The 20804-nt window shown below is 36.8% G+C and overlaps 1 protein-coding gene across 1 annotated transcript; it reads right to left on the reverse strand.

Annotated features, from left to right (window-relative positions):
• Positions 1 to 8451: 8451 nt before the first annotated feature.
• Positions 8452 to 19928, reverse strand: LOC149053382 (uromodulin-like). Its single transcript, XM_089190550.1, has 7 exons — positions 19844 to 19928; positions 17084 to 17406; positions 16810 to 16959; positions 16514 to 16636; positions 15951 to 16070; positions 14790 to 14909; positions 8452 to 9794 (listed from the first exon to the last, which is right to left on the reverse strand). The coding sequence occupies exons 1-7, from the start codon at positions 19918 to 19920 to the stop codon at positions 9421 to 9423; spliced, it is 1287 nt and encodes a 428-aa protein (XP_089046676.1). The 5' UTR covers positions 19921 to 19928; the 3' UTR covers positions 8452 to 9420.
• Between the last annotated feature and the right edge of the window lie 876 nt (positions 19929 to 20804).

The following is a 20804-nucleotide window of genomic DNA, read 5'->3' on the forward strand; positions in this document are numbered from 1 at the left end:
AAAAAAGTGGCTCTTGCAGGTTTTTCTCCAGCGCTCATTATTTTTCATAGGATTCTTTAAACATTTTTGCAGGTTAAAACAAGGACAATTTCACAATGAGAAACTGTGATTTTGATTTCAAATCTAACATTTCTGTGAAAAATTGTTGGTGATGTGCTTGAACGGTGTACAAAGTTGTTTACAACACCTTACAACTCACCTATACTACTCTAAGTCTTATTTTTTTTATAAATTTTTATAAAATTTACTCGTGCTGATTTCTCCCAAATTGCACTCGAAACGCCTGATTACCTATACAAATTGCTGCAAAAAATTGTTTTGACAAATTTCGTCTTGAATGAATGGAGTGCCTGTGCGCTTAATTAAATAACGGTTACGCAGGCTAAACCATTGAATTTTGCTTACTGTGTGTCTGGAAATTTGTTTAACGTTCCAAAATACTGAGTCACAATTATTACGTTAACTTTGTGTAATTTCATAGGACATCAGATTTTGACTGTCTTTACTATTTTTTTCTACGCCGATATTGTAAGACAGCGCCTCCTTGTATTCCGTCAACCTACGCTAAAACAACCATGGTTAATAATTACAGCTAAAGAAGGATTTTAAAAAATATACTGAAAAAAGAAATTCACAATTAAAAGGCTCGAAAACCATCAGCTTGAGAGTTTGCGTCATGCAGATTTTATTTGAAGATTACCTTGAAGATCCTTCAACTCTCTTCAATTACAGAGGCTCTCTGATGAGAATTATCATTATAATGAAATAAATACCTGTTTGCCACCAAAGTTAAAATCTGCTGATAATGTTCACGATAGAGAAGAAAGGTTAAGTAGATCACTTGTTAAAAACCTTACACACATGTAGTTACGGAGCGATTTATGAGTCCTCTTACTGCGCCATGTATATTTGCTTCGCATTCAGTCTGTACCACAGTAGCGTGAATCACAACCAGGTGGGTGGTGAAGTTTGTAGATGAAGTAGGATCCACAGTTTTTTCACAAAAATCGTTGTTGAGTATTTGCAAACCGGGAGCTCAGATAGGCGATTACTAAAGCAAACCTTCATTTCAACTTCACCATCTTGCACTGTAGGATGAGCACCATCCAACCAGCCTGACCAGTCTGCACCACATCTGTATGCTGGCGCACGTGTTGTCGGCATTTTTGTTCCCGCAGCTCCCACAAAACGATACCATCCCTCAGGAAGTTTGTAGTCACACAATTCTGAACCGGGAGGTGTAAGGTAATCTATCTTTCTATTGGCTTCACTCAGGTTTTCATAATGATAGCAAGGATCAGCTGCAAAGTGAAACGAGAATTGCAAAAGGACTGATATTATTAAAATCAAGCCTAAAAGATATCTATTTCACCTCCCGCTCAAAAACGAGTGCCCTCAAATATTTCAGAATTATGTGTTGACTTAAGAAAAGCCCTCCAGAGATTTTGCGTCAAATCGTCGCCAAGTAGTTTCGTTTCTTAATGCACAACCTTTGTGCATTGAAACTTGAGTCCGAGTTAAGTGCTTAAACATTGTTTTAACTATGGTTCCGTGACCAAAAATTGATGCATTGAGGACATTTATTTTTTATGAGGTTTCTACTGTAGGAAAGACGCCGCCGTGGACGTAAATTACAACCGCCGGACCGGTGCCGCTTGAAGATAATTAAGTCCTGAATATTCCACTTTTCAAAGCAGAAAAGAAGTACGACCGGTCAAGCAATTTGAACTATATTCTCTTAATATTTATTCCCAAACAATATTTTTTGATTGAACTCAGTTATCAATATTTGACAGAAAAGTTGTCTAGAATCATTTATCCAAAATGAACCTCATGATTCATGCCATCAATTACTTTGTCTAAATGTTGATATTCCTCTTAAAGACTAATCCAGCCCTCTACACATGGAGAATAAAGAAGTTGCTGCACGAGATTTGGCTAATTTTTTTTATGCTCTTTTTCATTTGATCTCCTTCAAGGCACCGCAAAACCTCAAAGCCGTCGAGGGAAAGCTATTGTATTAAAAAATCTCCCTATGGAAATATCGTGGTTTTTTGTGTTCTATTTGATAAATGTTGGCCATATTTTGAGAGTGTGAGATTTTTGAAAGCGATATTTCACAGCTGCAAATGACTGAAAACAAACAAAAAAAAATTACTGTGAAACAGCACTTCTAACAAGGGACAAAATAAAACGGTGCACCAAATAGGCCTTATAAATCTAAGCTGATCTCAAAGAAACTATGCAGTTTTGGTTCCTTTTCTAAATTCTGTGGCTGTGGCTGTGTAGTTTGTTTCTACTGTTAAGAACTACAGATATTCGAAAAAAATTTAATGAAAGAATTGTGAATATGTTTCGAAAAAAGCATCTGGGACAGGGTGTTTGTCTCCGTTGAGAGACTCGAAGTTTGAAGCGTGCTCATTTAGCGTCACTCTCAGGGTCGTGTTCACGGTTCGAGATGTTATCAGATATTAATTCATGCGATGCCCTTTACACATTCATTCAAGTGCGCTGATCAATTTTGAACAAATAGATAATTGTATGTTTGGCGAGTAACCGATTGTGTTGCGTTATTATTGAGATCATTTTAGGAAAAGTTTTAAGTTATATCACGTTGACTTACTTTCCAACGATTAAGGTCCATCGATTTGCTAATTAGAATGATGAATTAACTTTTTGGTGGTTTGTGCCAGGTTACCTAACAAATTCAATATGGGTGGTCAAAACTCGCTTATGTCTCTAGTCTTCTTTTTTCCTTGCTGAAAAAACACAAACACCTCAGTACAAATGAATTTTTGGTAAGATATTTGTTTGCAAAGATGAACGACACCTTTTTACCTAAGAGAGAGAAAAGAAAAGTGAACCATTTACACACTTCCATCAATATGTATTTCCCCCGTACTGTTCTTGATACATTTCAGACATGCAACTTACAAGGAGAATGTAGTTAAAAATCAAGAGCTCTTTCAAGTTTGTGATCATTTCTTTAGTTTTTTATAAGCCTAACATTGATTCAGCAGTGAATAATAAATTGTTTGGTACTTTTCTCAATCACAATTTCACTGTGAACTGGAATCAAGTTGGTGGCGCATGTAATTGTGCTCACCAATTCCTCACTTACATGAAATCCAGATGCATCACTTATTTTGTACTCCTTGTTCTCTACAGATGCTCTGTTAAAGTTATGGAGACATGAGGAGTTGAGAGGTTTATACAAGGTAACCTTGATATGTATCGGTTGACAGCTTTTTGATTGATTGATTAAGTTAAAAATTTAGATTATTTTGACTGTGTGTGCTGGTCTTGTGGTGAAGTATGCAGGGTATTGGTCTCTAATAAAGTCAATCAAATCCAAGAAGTCACAAGTGGTGTGTACCGCTCCATGTGTACTTTAATACTTTGGGCTTAAGAACACAAAAAATAATGGCATAAAATGTTGTACAATAGAGGAATTATTAAATATATATATATATACAGTCTTTAGTTCCTAAATGTACATGGGAGATTCAATAGTGGAAGTGTAAAAGTGCTCTTATAGAGCACAATTTGAAAACTTTACACCAATGTATCGGGCCTATTTTTTTAATTGACTCATTGTTTTGTACTCTGATTGCAGAGAACTTTAGGTATCTTACAGATGTAGGTCTGCATGATGCAATAACAATTATGTCTTTGATATTCACTTTTGAGACTTAATGTAAAACATTTTTAATATTGTAGTTAGTATGTTTTGGTTGCTGCATATGCACTAAGCCAACAGTGGTTTTCAAACCTCCTTAAAAAAAGGAGAGAAACAATCAAAAAGAGAAAAAGGGAAGGTAAGCGCAAAAACAAAAGAGAAGCATAAACATCAGTCTCAGAGTCAGGAACCATACAAAGCTATTTCAGCCTTTTTTAAGACCCCGCTATCTTCGCCTAGCTTAGATAATGGTATTGTGAGTGATTAACCTGAGTTTATGTGTTTGGATGGAACATGAAGTTTGCTCATATCATTTTTGGAACACCAATCAACAAGAAGCTGGTGAATACTATCTGCACGTGTCTGTATAGTTGATTGTATACGCGTTAAAGCTCACAAATTCAACCGCGTTAGCAAACAAGAAACTCTTGGTCTTAAACCTTGACAAACAGAACATGTGAAGTGCTTTTACTCTGATCATGTTCATAACTTTGGGTGGATGATTGAAGTGTTGTCATTTACTGGAACGAAACTTTTCTCTCAACTCCCCTCTCCACCCAGAAGGATTGATAAGAATCAACCCTTTGCCCCCCCCCCCCAAGATTGACTGACATCTAACTTCTCCTTACAATATCACCTCTGAATCACACATGGAGGTCATGAGAATAGAGGAAATATTCAGCCACCGAAAAAGTTCTTGACTGTTTAAGAAATTCTCCTTGTTAGTATCTTTTGAAATGTACAGAGAACAGTATGGAGAAGATGGATACTGATGTTAGGGTGTAAAGGGTCAACACGAACACGTGTAATAGGCAGTGGCGAATATAAAAAGAGAACATGACAGAGGGAAGGGTGGGGGAAGTTTTTGGCTTCTCATCTTGAGTAGTAGTCCTCCATGACGAGCCTCAGCATTTTGAAGCTACAACTGACGTCCAAAAGACAACCTCTATTACCTTTGTTGTACATGTGGCTGGTAGGAAGGTACTAATAGGATGACGTTTATTATTATGTAACCGTGGGTTATCTTGGGAATCACTCTGAAGTGCTAAAAATATAGTAGTTCTTTTTTTTATATAAAGTGTTTTGCTCTCTACTTTATGTTTTGCTAACTTTCATTTTCTTCATAGAGTTCAACTGAGTACCTTGTAATGGCTTCACTGTCGAAAATTTTCGCCGCAACAGCGACATATCCTTATCAAGTGGTTAGAGCAAGACTTCAGGTTAGAATGGGAGATTCATTAGCAAATTATTGACCTTTTGAAATCGATTTTGTTTTACTTTTGTATGCTATTATCTTGAAATAAACTTTTAGTTTAAGGTTTTTTTTTTAGTTTTCAGGCCGGTGATTTCATCGGTTGGTTTACTGGACTCCAGGTTGATGTGGCCTGTGCTCGAGCCTCGAGCCTCAGCTAGGTCATTGTATCGATTCCTTGGGAAAAGATTCGTTAGCCCCACACATCCCCCCTCCCAGTGGTTCAAATTGGCACCAACAAAAGGCCAGGAAGACCCTACAATGTGGATAAATATAAATTCTCATGAGGGAGAGTAGCTCTCACCCTCTTTCACTCTTTCCATTCCTCTTAAGAAACACGGATCCAAGATGGTCATGGGAACGCATGGCGTAAAGTTTTGATTCTGTACCTATAAAATTAGCTAAAACCAATTGAATATATCAGGAGCTGTATCTGAGCAAGTCTGTTTTGTTAAATCGTTCAGTATTTACTGTTTCCTGCTGTCATTTACTGTTCATGAATTTTACTTTTCTAAAGAATCAGTACACGATGGTGGAATACAAAGGCGCGTTGGATGTGATTAGTAAGACTTTCAGGTAAGTTGGAACTTGATATGAGAACTTAAAGTTTTCAATACGTCACAGACTAGCTTTTCATCTCTAGTTTCAAACCCTCTACATTAAAGAGAGGTACATGTTTTGCCTGTTTGAAACAATTTGACGAAGAACTGGACCAAAATTGGCGGAGAACTGAAACCAGCTTGTTTGAGAACTGGATCCAATTTCGGATTGACTTACGGCTTAGTGGTAAAGTCTACATTTTCACGAAAGAAAGTATTCTTCTTTTTCTGGCCTCTTCTTACGGCAGGTTCTTTTCAAAATCTTAGGCATGAAGGAGTAACAGGATTTTACAAAGGATTAATTCCCAGTGTCCTCAGGTAAGGCAGAATGTTAAAGATAAATTTGATGATGCAAGTAGATTTGCTAGTTAGTTTTATGTGTTAAACTGCAATGCATAATCTAGAATTGGCCAAGAGGGCTTAGTGGGCTCCCATCTTTAATTTTATGTGGCGCTTTGTAAAGAAAAGGGTCTTAAGAGATGGGGCACCCCATAAGGTGTTTGAACTTATTTGCACATTCTAGTCTGTGAGAAACTGGGAAGAAGAGACAGGCGATAGATACATTAATAGGCTATAAAATTCGGAGTAGGTATCATGTCATTGTTTTCGTCAGTTACATGTTCGAATACTGTGAAATTATTAAGATACTTATCGTTATCACAAATGTTTGTGCCCCACCTGATATTTTAGTGTGGTGGACGCAAATTTACTGGGCCAAAACAAGCTATTAAGATGGGTGATTATGTTGTCGGGGAGGTTGTTTCTGCAAGATGCCTAGGTGTTCAGATAGATAATGCTCTTAAATGGGATCATCATGTACCGGAATTAGCTAAGTCATATACGCAGAAGTTGAATTTACTTAAATCCTTGTATTTCCTTCCTATACAGGCAAGAATTGATTTCTATTTTAAGGTTATTCTGCCGTCTGTGACATATGGTATGTTAGTTTGGGGCTCTTGTGGTCGAGTATTTTTCTCAAGCTTAGAATCTATACATGTTAGAGCGGCGAAAATAATATTTAACTTGGATTGGTGTACTCCAAGCAAGGAGGTTCTTGCCACAGTAAAATGGAATACCTTAGAGATTATGTATGAGAAACGATTACTAATCTTAGCGCATCAGGCTTATTATAATCTTTTGCCACGTCCTATGAGCCGTCACTTTGAAAAGTATGTAAGTAGCTACGACTTCAGGAGGAAAATGACATTTAAGTTACCTAGACCTAAGACCGATATGGTCAAGAAATCATGCTCATACAAGTCAATTACTCGGTGGAACGCTCTGGAAAATCAAATGAGATCAATTCAAGACGTTGACGCTTTTAAAAAGTCACTCAAGTGTATTTTTAAGCCACGTATGTTATAATGATGTACTATGTAGAATTTTTATTGTTGAAAATATGTAGAAATCTTACATTAGTCTTCTTATAATTAGTAAGGAATTTAGTTTTATTGGATTTAGTTAGGAATTTAGTTTTATTGTCCGTACACGACCACATCAGCTTTTGCTGAATTTTTATCGTGTTTAAATAAATGCTGTTGTTGTTGTTGTTGTTGTTGTGTAAGTTTTAGCGGTTTTTTTGTTTTTGGAAATCCAGCAAAGGAGCGCTTTAGAAGAAACCCTGAAACTGTAATATATGTAAAACGTTCATTGTCGATTTTACTGTGTATTGTGCGTTTGATTGTTGTTGATTTTGTTTCTTTTTAGAGTAACGCCAGCATGTGCACTTACATTCGTGGTGTATGAAAACGTTATTCACTTCCTTCTGCCGGACAGATGACATCGACAGGATAAATGATGGAATCCGGCAACGGGAGACAATGGGCAATACTACAGCACCTGGTTTTATTACCAGACTTTATTCTGCAACAGTTCCGACTGATTCATTTATGGAAAAAAATATATTAACCGAGCGAAGTTAACCGCCCAGTGCGTTTACACATTTTATCGATAACTTCATTTACCAGCGGAATGTGATTATGAATTTTTTCAGAGCAATTTTGGTACATCAATGCAAAAGGTATCCATTATTACTATCAGGTCCTAAGGGTAACAATGATTTCTCCCATTGTTCTTATATAAAGAATCTTCCCCCTCCCCTTTGTCCCTTGTCCCATACGGGTATCAAATTTATGTACATCCCCTTAGCACTACCAAAGGCATGAACTACAAGAGATGCCTTTTTGCAATTTTTTTTTTATTACTATTAACTTCATAATTCAAACATTACGTGTGAAAACTACTTGCAATTAATCAAGAAAAATGTTCAATATTAAGTTAAAAATTACCTTATTTTCCTTTTTCTGTTCCTTACGTTAAAATCTTTTTCAATAACTTTCTCCATTTGTTACTGAATCGTTGCGATGTAAAGTTAAACCCAGTTTTTATTTATGGCTCTGTTTTTACTTCACTGCAACATTTCCTTGTTGTTGTTGTTATTTTTCCCTGGTTATTGACATTAACTTCAGTAAAAAACGGTGAAAGCCACTCTTTCGAGATCGCTATCAGATGAGTGGTGTCGAGAACCTACTCCGACCCATGGACTACACTGCCCTTAACGCTTACTCGTGTTCGTGTTATGAAACTCAGCTAAAAATAGTCCGTGTAAGTTAAATTTATTTACAAAGAGATACACAGTTTTTGTTAAATAATGAGATAATTTATTTACACCACTCAAGAGGCTGAGCCACAATTGATCCAGCTCATATCACTTTGCTTTGAAGAGTCTATTTTGATACGTTGTCAAGAAACTCGCCTTGCTTTGCCTCATTTGCTTTGTGTTCAGGTCTCTTATTGTAAATTAGAGACAAATGAAAATCAAATGATTGGAAGACTAGTCTTAGTTAGAACATTGAAATATCAGGCAGTAGCCTTTGGGGGTTACGGTGAGAGTGGGTTTCTTTTCTGCGTTTCCTATTTTTTATAGGATTCTTTGAATATGTTTGCATTATATAAAAGGAAAACTTCGCCGAGAGAAACTGTGATTTTGATTTCAAATCTAACATTCCTGTAAAATGTTTTTGGTGATGTACTTAAACGATGTAGAAAGTTGTTTACAACTTGTGTTTACCTATGCTGCCCTAAATACTTGTTTTTAACACATTGCAGTTCTGAATACCTTTCTTTTAGCGTATTAATGTTGTCGGCAAACATTAACCGTAGTAAAACAGGTCAACTTTTAAAATCTATAAAAGTATTTTAACAAATTTCGTCTTGAATGAATGAGGTGCCCGTGCTCTCAGTTAAATAAGCTTTATAGTTACACTTTGAAGTCATTGCGTCAAGATCTTTAACTTGGATTCAAAATAAGCGTGAGATGTAAGCGATCCATTAATTTAAAATGAATTCTGGTCGATTCGGACACATTTAACACACGGTTACGCAGGCTAAACCATTGAATTTTGCTAACTGTGTTTCTGGAAATTTGTTCAATGTTTCAAAATACTGAGTCACTATTAATACGTTAACTTTATGTAATTTCAAAGGACATCAGATTTTGACTGTCATCGCTTTTTTTTTCTACGCCTATAACGTAAGATACGCCTGTTTGTATTCCACGGACATACGCTAAAATAATCACGGTTTATTATTACAGCAATTGAAGGATGAAAAAAAAAACGAAAAAAAAATACATAAATAAAAGGCTCAAAAACCTTAAGCTTGAGAGTTTGTGTCTTGCAGATTTTATTGGAAGATTACTTAAAGATACTTGTGGCTATTCTCTTTGATGACAGAGGCTATCTGATGAGAATTATCATTAATGAGATAAGTACCTGTTTGCCACCAAAGTTAAAATCTGATGATAATGTTTACGACAGAGAAGAAAGGTTGAATACCTTACATGTCATGTCATGTGTTCTCTTACTACGCGAAGTATATTTGCTTCACATTCAGTCTGCACTACAGTAGCGTGAGGGACAACTTCGTGGCTTTAAAAGTTTGTAGATAAAGTAGGATCCACAGTTTTTTACAAATGTATTTTTTGTGTATCGGCAACTAGTAGAGCGAACACTAAAGCAGACCTTCCTGAAAACTTCACCATCTTCCACTGTAGGATGAGCACCATCCAACCAACCTGGCCAGTCTGTACCACATCTGTATGCTGGCACGCGTGTTGTGGGCATTCTTGTTCCTGCAGCCCCCACAAAACGATACCATCCCTCGTGTAGTGAGTTGTCACACAAATATGGTCCATTTACCGGTGTAACGTAACTGCTCTTTCTATTGGCATCACTCAGGTTTTGATAATTATAACATGGGTCGGCTAGTAAATGAAATAAACATTATAAAAAGGTTGTAGTAACAAAGATAACATTTTTTGTTGACATTTTTCAAGTTAATCAGTTCGACAACAACTAGATGGGATAAATGTTTTACAAGAACAACTATGCGTTAAGTAAAATTTAAAGAAGAATTTGGATTGGACAGTGATGATGCAAATAGGAACTAAAATGAAATGATAGCATTATATAGAGTTATGTGAACTCTTGTTTTAATCGCCCATCAAAGCCTGTAGTTGTTTGTACCTTAATTGGAAGCTACCAAACGCGTTTAAGACATTTTTGATCTTCAGTTCCCAAACAACAATACTAGCCCAGAGGTATTTGGTAGTAACACAATTAAGTCCTAGGAGTGTGCAATGACTCTCTGTCTATTAGCACAGATACCTGTAAAAATAATGTTACAAACTTTGTTTGGAAGCCTTTTAAATCACCTTTATTTACGCAAGTGAAAATGTTTCAGTGAAGCATCTCTCCTTAATTTGTATCACTTTTACTTTAACTACCATTTACTCGCTCAGAAATTGTTCAGTTTATGGAAGATCTTGCCGTATTTATAGCCCTAAATCATTCGGGTTCATTCAGAATGTGTTTCGTTAAGTTTAAAAAAAAAATGTTATTTACCGGCTAAGGGTCGGTCCGTATGGTGAAAAACTGTGACCTTGGCCTTGAAAATGCTGCCCGACGGCCTCGGGAAGCATTTTCAAGACCTCGGTCACAGTTTTTCACCATGCAGACCGACCCTTAGCCGGTTAATAACAGATATGTATCGCGATATTATTCAATGCCCAAGCACACCATTTCGATCTCCTGCTGCTTCAATTAAGGTAGCGTTGTAGCGCTCTTTTGTATTACCAAGCCAAGAAAAAAGCTAGAGGCTATAAGTAGACTTAACACACGTAAACAAAACTGAGAAGACTAATACGTCCAAATTTCGAAACCAGAACACGATGTCAATTTCACAATAAACCGTGCGCATGGTGAAAAGTCAATCGGCTCATTTTACTTCATATTTCATGGTTGTTCAAACACAACTTACGCTTCCCTTGAATCAACGTTACCCACTCCAATCATGATAAAGCAGCGGCAAAAAAAAGCGGTGATCTCTCTTCGTAAACGTTTCTTTGGACCTCGAAACAGCCTTTCGCCATACATTTATTTCTAGAGAGTTGTAATGTTTGCCCCGTTGCGTTCCCAGAAATCTTTGCGAAAACACAAGGATCCGATTGCTGGCAACTCATTCATCGGTTTGCATAAGTCAAATAAGGATCATAGCTGCTATTATTATTATTATTATTATTATTATTAGGGAATCTTTAAGGGTTTGGGATTCCTGAAGGTTTTTGAGTTCCACGGAGAGTTTCATGTCTGCATCATGTAAAAGTTCGTTTAAGGTTGTTAAATCACTTAAAACATAATCAAAAAACGATTCGTTTTTGTGCACAAGGTAGCATAAAATTATGCTTCCTCGATGTGAATTTCGGAGGAAAGTCAACTCGCAGGAATTTACTGCTACTTTCAATGCGGGAAACAAAATAAAAATTTCATCGCCTTCATGAAAAACCGCTGCTTATATTACGAGTTATGAGTGAACGCGGCTGAATGGTGCGGCGCTGGAGTCAATTATGTCATGGATATTTCGGAAAGAGATTAAATTCGCCTGTGCAGTTTTGTTCATTTCCAGCATATCCAGGGTGACATTGATATACATGTGATCCAAGGGTATTCATGCATGTAGCATTTACGTAATATGAATGATTTCCTCTATACTCGTTAATAGAGTGGTTTAGCAAGAGGACGGGAAGGTCATTTCAGAACGGCGCGTGCAGCAAAAATGCCGAGAAAAAACTGGGTCGAGAACACCGTCGCGTTGTGTTGAAAAGTGACTTAGCAGTCGTTTCAACGAACCGTCCACGTTATATTTGTTCTTGAATATCCTAACCTTGGCTCTTTCGGATCATTATCAGCCTTGAATTTTCGGTTTCATAGACCACTTGAAGGACAACGAAATTATCCTCTTTGAGAGCGTAACGACAAGCACAAACCGAGGAGAGTTTACTACAAGTGAGTTGTTAATATGAATCCACATGGGCGATTAAACTTTGAAATTAGTTCATTTCAGTTAAGTCTCGAGTCTGCAGATTCATCTATCAAATTTTGAAGCCCACTAAATATTTTTTTTTCTATGATTTGTATCGCTGTCATTTCGTTTCGTGCTTCTAGATTTCAGCACTACTCGTTTTTCTTCATAATTTTATAAAGTATAATTTGGAATTGAAATCGTCGCCGTTTTTTCCCTTGTTTACTGAATATTCTTCTCAATCATGACAGTACATCTCTTTTAAGCAGGAGTCATGGCGAAACATGTAGAGATCAAGCGACCCAACGATGGAGTTGTTTACAATGAGTTCCCGTTTAACCATGAACGAATGAAATGCACTCAAACTCAGCGAAATGACGTCCTGAACTTGATGGGGAGAACGGCAACGCTAACACCGGAAGTCGAAATAGAGTCGTGTCCAGATTGTCCGCGCGCTTTCCTGTTCTGAAATGACGTTCCCGTCCTCTTGCTAAACCACTCTAATATCTGAGAAACCGTAAATACATTTTGCACTTTATTTTTGTCGTCTAACGATTTGTAATTACTTTAATCATTTCAGATAATAAGAGAAAGCTTTCTCTTTCTTTGTCTTTAACGAGCTTGATTTTTGAAACGTGCAACTTAGATGTTATATTCTCCTTTCCAATGTTCTTTTTTATATCTCCTAACATCAAGGCTCTGAGACAAACCGGAAGTAGATCATGGCAACTCCGTGCATAAGCATGGATGGGTAATGCTGCTTAAAAAAACAAAACTTAGCACTGGTAGGACAATAGTTCCTGCTAAAATTGCTTTATTTAATGCTATGGATCCACAGATATAACATGCAAGTTATTATTGGTCTGTTATTCATTCACTCGATTGTAGATAGCAATTGCTTAAATGTACCTACAGTGTTTTTAGGCGAAAAAGAATTAAACATTGTAACTCGCATGTCTTTAACTACTTTAAGGCTTTGAGACTAAAACAGTGATATTGGAGATCTAGATAAACTCATCAGGATCCGAATTTGAACTCCTTCTTTTTCAGATAATGCATTAAAGGACAGCTGTAGGCAGACTTAGGGCACAACCGGTATCGTTTACATATGAGAAACTAATAATATGGCCACCTCAGCAGCTTCAGGTTATATTCGAGCAGGAATATTCTAAATATTATAGCAAAGAGATTAAATTCACCTGTGCAGCCTTGACCATTTCCATTAAATCCAGGATAGCATTCACAAAGATAGGATCCGTTGGTGTTCGTGCAGGTAGCATTCACGTGACAAGAGTGATTTCCTTTACATTCGTCAATATCTGAGGAAACCACATATATATTTGCACTTCATCATGTTTGTCACTTTAAAAATGAGCGGACTCTCAGTCGAGTGATTACTTTGATAATCATACATAACAAAACAATTTTTTCTCTTTTTGTGTTCCACGAATTAGATATTTGAAACGTATATTTTATCACGAGTATTTCAGTTTATCAAGCTATCGGCTCTGAAACAACTGGCTTGTTCCTGCTGCTCCCACAAAACGTACCATCCCTTGGGGGATAGGTCGTCACAAAACACTGGACCAAATTGCGGTGTAGCGTAACTACTCTTAATATAGGCATCACCCAGGTTTTGATAATTATAGCAGGTAATTTAGTGTTAACAACCGGGTTGAAAAGGTAAATTTGCCACCGTAAAGGGTAAAAAAGCTGACGTTTCGAGCGTTAGCCCTCCCTCAATCACTGATAGCATTAAAAAGAGTCGTGTTTCCTTTTGCTTTAATCGCCCATTTAAGTCTGAGTTGTATGTACCTCTACTATATGCTACCAAATGCGTTTAAGACATTTTTGATTCTCAGCTCCCGCACAACGATGCCAGCCCCAAGGTATTCGGTAGTAACACAATTATTTCCCAGGAGTGTGTAATTTCTCTCTGCCTCCTAAAGGTTTCCTTTCTTTCCATGAAAAGGGTCAGATAAGGTCAGAGAAAAATATACAATCCCTTCAGGACTCAACCTGCCATTTCTTTTAGATTTTTTCCCTTCCCCATTATTTTTCTTACCTTATCAACTGAGTTGATAATGCAAATTGGCTTCTGTAAAGAGTTTCAAAGCTGACGTTTCGAGCATTCGCTGAAACACTCTTTACGGTGGCCAATTTACCTCATCAACTCAATTGATAATACTAAATTACTCTGTTGCACTCTCCCACCGACACAGCACCCCAGTTCTTGTAGAACCTTACCACCTTTATTCATCGCTCTTTCTCTCAGTTTACTGGCGGTATAATCCAGGCTGGATTTTGTGAGAACGAGCTGGAGGCGGTTGATCTACTTTTTTTTCGAATGGTTTCCCAACATCTGAAGACGTTTACTACGCTGGTAAACCGATAGAAAGTGCGGTCTGTTACTTTAATAACATATATAAACTTCAATTTTCCACAGGTTTACCGGTGCAATCAACGATTGTTTTAGACCAATCAGGGCGCTCGTAGTATCTTGACTATTTTATAAAACTTGATGATAATAATTTTCAACTTTTTCACTCAAATATGTTTGAGTGTCAACGAAAACGTAGCGCCTTGGAAAATCATTTACATATCCATCCTGTGCACAGGGTTCAGAGCCAGACGAGCGATTTTATTTTCATTCTCCTGTCAGTCATTGTGATAAGGTTAATTTTAAAGCAGAACAACGCATCGGTCACCAAAAATGTTCATTTAAAAGTCAGGGACATTACCTAAGAGGTTCTTAACATGAGAAATGGCTGCCTAAATCAAAACCAGTAATGAGTAATAAATTACCTAATTGTCTTGCAACGCGGCTAAATGGTGCGGCGCTGTAGCCGGAAGGCATACAGGACTATTAAAAATATTGTAGCGAAGAAATTAAATTCACCTAAGCAGTTTTGTCCATTTCCAGTATATCCAGCATGACATTGACATACATGTGATCCAAGGGTGTTCATGCATGTAGCATTCACGTGACAAGAGTGATTTCCTTTGCACTCGTTGATATCTGTAAAATGATAAACATAACTAAAGAAACGAGCTGTAATTAAAAAAAAGGTGCCGAGCATAACGTAAGAAACCCTAGTCTTGTTGTCTTGTGGTTCCAGACGCAAGTGCTACACAACCACTCACTAGATTTTTTTCTCGGTTCCCCCAAGTTCAAATCTGTTGTTCTGTCCTGTAAGCCTATCTATCAAGTCTCCCTTTACCAGTGGAGATTTTTTACCTTACACTGAATGTTTACTTAACCAACTAACTCCCTTTGATGACCAAGAAAGAAATTCTCCTTACCAATTCATTACGATATCAAACAGACAAGTGACGAGAATAAGGAAAAGTATCAGCTTGGGGATTATCAGTTAATTCATTACCAAATTCTTAGAACTGACATCATAAGAATTGTGTGGCAGACAGTAAGGAGAATTACTAATGAGATCTTAGGAGTGAAAGGGTCAATACAAGGTATGCTGGGAAAACAAGTCTCGCAAATATAATAGTGCTTTTCTTTCTGATGGAAATGGTTTCAAAAAAAATACATCAAGTACCTGTGCAGTCGCTTCCATTTCCAGTATATCCGGGGTGACAAGAACAAACATACGATCCTTTGGTGTTCATACATGTAGCATTCGTGTGACAAGAGTGATTTCCTTTACACTCGTTTATATCTGTGGAATGATAAAAAATAATAAATTTTGAAAAAATGCAATTGGGAAGATGTTGCCGAGCATACGCTTAGAAACCTTAGTCGTGTTTTCTTGAGTCCTAGATGCTAGCACTTCACTTTAACGCTCACTAGATTTTTTCTTGGCTCCCCGCGAGTTTAAATCTGTTGTTCTATCCTGTAAGCCCATCCATCAAGTCTCCCTTTGCCAGTTGAGATTTTTTTTACCACCGAATGTTTATTTAATACAGTTGTGTGTCATTATCAACATTGTCTTCAGGCCTCAGTACACTCATCTCTTTTTTTATGCAAGGTATGCTGGTCTTGCAACGATGATAGTGCTTTTCTTTCTAATGGAAATGGTTACAAAAGAAACGCATCAAATACCTGTGCAGCCGCGTCCATTTCCAGTATACCCGGGGTGACAAGTACATACGTACGATCCTTTGGTGTTCGTGCAGATAGCATTCACGTGACAAAAGTGATTTCCTTTACACTCGTCAATATCTGAGAAACCATTGATACATTTTGCACTCTATTATTTTATCGCGTTAAAATAAGTAAACTCATGGTCGTGTAATTCCTTTAATCATTACAAATTATGAAACAAACATTTTCCTTCTTTTGTGTTATATGAATTAGATACTGTGAAATCATGTTTCAGCACTAATATGAATTTATCAATCTCACGGCTCTGAAACAAGCAAAATGTAGATCATGCTTGTTGCGATATTGAACTTTGTACTTTCGGTTTGTGTCACGCACATACTGGGGCAAGCGCAGTAGTAATAGTGAGAGGATTACACATGTTCGTTGACTAAACACGTTGCAGTCTTCTTGCTTAGTTTTGATAACTCGACAGCAACTGGGTAAAGCTTCTTCAAACTATGAGAATATTTACAAAAATTAGTTTTATTGGGAAATATAAATAAGGTTATCGTCAAAATTACCTGAACATGAGTGTCCATCGCCAGTGTATCCCACTTTACATGTGCATTTGTAAGAACCAAACGTGCTACTACAGTTAGCATTCACGTCGCAGTCACTGATGTTCAATTTACATTCATCCATATCTAGAATGTAGAAAGAGAAGCAGTGACTAAGTAACAGCAACTTGAGAGAGGCATCCACGTTAGAACTGATCCAAGCCAAATATTACGATAATGATATCCGCCAAAATATGCTTTATAATATTTCATCATATTTATAATTCATTAAATAACTCATGCAAACTTATAGGACTTACCTTCGTTAACCATATCACAGTAAATCAGTTTTGCTTTTCCTCTCCAAGTTGGATCCAGCCAGTACTTGCCGCTTATGGTATGTTTACCTTCACTCGCCTTTATTTCGCCACAAGACAGCGCCGGTAATTCAGGGATAGAACCTAACGGAGCTGAAGTAAAGATAGGTTTTACGTTCACTTCCTATTCTTAGCTCTTCCAGGTGAGAAGGAACCAGGCTTAGGATGGAGAAGATGTAAAGAAAAAGAAAAATAAAAAAAAGCATCGATTTCTTACCTCTGCCGTTCAATCGCCGGATGTAAAACCACGCAGGTGCTGAAAGGAAATTATCTGGTCTTGCCTCTTTGGTGCGGTTATTTAGTTCACATATTTGGTATTTTCGATTGTAGTTATAGCTTTGGCACGTGATCTCTTGTTCACATTTGACATCGCAGAGGTGAGGGGTCGCCACTGACCATCTTTTGAAGACCGAACACCTGAGAGCCTTTCCTTCTATGTATATATCGGTCCTACATTGATCGTCAGCTGTGACAAACTCCATGACAGAGGCGAAGAGGAGGAATCTTAAATTTTGGAATTTCCACATACTTTTATTTAATCTGCAAATATTTAGGATAGGACACCAAAAGTAAATGTTTAATTCCCGCCTAATTACGGCTTACTTTGAAAAACTGTCCACATGACCCGATGAATAAAAATAAAACTCATAATACAAAATCATGTCGACCAGAGACGAATGGCCCGCCTCAGAATTCACGAGAACGCTTCATAGTAGCTCGACAGGATGCTAATTGGAATGTCAAGAAGCAATGTTAAGTACGACTTCAAAGTTCGATCAGAATATCTGAGGTTTTTTGGCTTCTTTCAGCGTTAGTGAGCTGAGAGAAGTGTTGTGAACTCGCGAAGATAGCCTTACCAAATTGGCCGAGTAAAATTTCAAATAGCTGCGGTTCATACATATTTTGTGCCAAACAATTATCTCTTAGTGTGTGTTTCTTCTCCTTTATCTAGTAAAACAGTCCAGTAATCAGAAGTCATATTAAAAATTAGGTGTAGAAATAATGATGAAAAGGCTCATTTTGAAAACACTTTGTACTGGGGAAACTAAATCCTAAAATTGATGGTCTAGTCATTCACAAGGCAGCCGTAATTAGTTTGATGTCAAAAATTTACCAAACCCTATGTTGGGATTTAAGCCAAACTTATTCTATGTAACTCTAGGGCTGCTTAGTATAAGAAATGCGATCCTCAAACACCTGATTGCCATCGAGTTAAAATTGCTCTCTTTCATCAAGGTATTATAACTATGACTACGATACCAACCATCTGTTTTAAGCCAATGCATAACTTTAACATTAAAAAAGAACTTCATCGTTTCTGTTTTGGCTCCTCGCAAGCAATGAATTCAACAGAATTCGGGCAGGAATTTGAGTAACATAATCGCTCTGTTTGCGATGTTTGCAAACCAATGGCGAAGATACTTGTTTGGTTGATTATAAAGTGAAATTTAATCCGTATAAATTATTAGCTTTTAGGCACGAACTAGGGTTTGGTAAATTTTATCTAAAAACCTACGAAAGCTACTTTAAATTTAGCTCTTAGGAGTGTTTTGACAACACATCCCTATCGTTTTTCCATTTTCCATTGCCTAACTAAAGAAACTCATCCATTAACTGAGGAAAAATATAATTAAACTTGAGGAACGTAAAACTGTCTGTTCTATTTGTCCGAAGTTGTATAATTTGTCTGGAAACTTAGAGAAAATATTGATTATTTGTGATGCAGTTCATTTATGTCAAAGTAAACAAGATTCCATTATTCGCGACTGAGAACGACATACAAAACTTGAAGACACAAATAAAGTTACAATTCGAATTTAAGCTCAGGATCAGGCCAAGTGAATCCAGCAAAATTTTACCGAAATGCAAATAAACTTACAAAATTACAAAAAAATTTCAAGTTCTTACTTTTAAGCTTGACACCAACAATTCGCCGATCGTGAAGTTCGTTTAAGTTAATGACGCTTCAAATTCGGTAGGTTCCTTTCGGTCATCTAACGTGTTCAAGTTCTTTTTATCCAGGTTGCTCCCAAATTATACCACTCAAGAATTTTTCGCGTGTCTTTCAACCCCTTTTAAGTGGTATAATTCTTACAAGAATTTCAAGCGTTTCTTCGAACACCTTCGACACCACAAGTGCATGTATAGTTTGTTTTAAAACGAGAGACATAACAGGTCCTAACGGCTATTCATGACCATCATTTGAAGACAAAACTTTTAAACTAACAGAGACTCGCTCTCCTTTTTTCTGGGTTGCTTGTGTTTTCTTACGCGGAGCTGCTCAATCTTTTTAACATCGTATAAGTGTGACATGCGACTGAACAATAGAAGAGAGCTTTTGAGCAAAATTTTATTTGAAATGATTTAATTGAGTTGGAATTGAGTGGTTCTAACATTTTCTAATCCTGAAGAGTTTTTCATCTGAATTTGAATTTTAGGTGGTCTGAATTCTGAAATTTCAAACCTCTAAGACAAACTTTGGCGCTTTTTCCATGGACGGGCTTCTCTTGAGAATCTTTATATTCTTGTTTTGTTTCTACTGCGAAGAACAAAAGAAATTGAAAAAAAAAAGCGTCCGGGACATGGTTAAAACTTAAAATTGGAGATTTGATAAAGACAGTTTTCATCATTAATTAAAATATTCTGTTTGAACAAATTACTTGAAAAAAGTGGTAAAAAGCCCACGTTATGAATCCGTCGACAGAAAAGATCCTTTCTCTCTTAGTTGGAGAAATTAGATATATCGTAGTAGTTCCAACATCTTATCCCATTACATAGCTGCGACGACTGCATAAAAAGAAAATGGATCTGAAGTTTCGCTAACCTCAGGTGAGGGGATTATCTTATCTCAGTTTTTCGGAAAAAAATTTTTTTTTTTTTCAGGAATGAATAAGTATCATATTATCTCCGAATGGTTTAAATGAGATGTCTCATTCTCAGATTTTTAACTTGCTAACGGTAAATGAAACTGGCTCACCTCTTTTTAGCATGTAGCACGCTTCCTCCACAGTTTTTAGAGGGGAATAAAAAACCCTCTAAAAATGATGCTGTCATTGGCACTTGTAACTAAACAGTAGTTGCCGTCACAATAGTCAATATATCTCATGCTCTTAATAATTTATTTCTTGTTCCTGTTTTGTCGTTGACAATAAAAATGCGCTGTTTTTTGTCTTGAAAAAATTAGAATCCATCGAAAAATGTACGTTGCAACTTTTTGAAGTTGTAAGAGTGGCTAAAGTGTAACTTGGGGTAAAATAAAACAGAAGGTTTTCTTATAATTTTTTATCAGCCTTAAGATAAAAACAACGTTCGAGAAATCTTTATAGGGTAATACAATACGCACGCACTTTGCACGGCAGAAAAATAACATGATGTAAAAATAAAATGGAATCACATATTTTGTCCCTCACAACTCATGCATTTATTAGCACCAAAAAGGCGTCCTGCATTCTTGAAATATGAATGAAAAGAACCCCTGAAGGTGTTTAATTAAGTTCTATTTTTTTCTATTTTTATTTTGGGAACGAATAACAAATCATCCAATTTTGCACAACTTTAGAAACTTTGATTTTAAAGCGATCATGGTTTTGATAAGAAAAAAAAAAGACAAAAGTACTGTAACCTCATTGATTTTCCTTTTCTCTTTTCTTCCTATAGATTCTACAATCCGCCACGGCTGCATGCGTTTAGAAGTAATATTTCAATAACCAGTGCGAGGGTTTCATCAGGGTTTACAAACACGAGAAAACTGGCGAGAGCACGAGGCCACAGGCTGAGTGTGTTAATTGTTTTTGAGCGTTTGGAAACCCTGCTGAAATCCGATGCACGAGTTTTTTAAATAGCATCTCAATCGTTCCTCAGGAATAAAATAAAATGGAAATATTCACGAATTTTTCGCATGTTGTCTACAAGTTTGTTGTCACGAAAAATTTTATTGT

Source organism: Pocillopora damicornis, chromosome 1 (assembly GCF_964200805.1).
Source record: "Pocillopora damicornis chromosome 1, jaPocDami1.2, whole genome shotgun sequence".
Taxonomy (NCBI): domain Eukaryota; kingdom Metazoa; phylum Cnidaria; class Anthozoa; order Scleractinia; family Pocilloporidae; genus Pocillopora; species Pocillopora damicornis.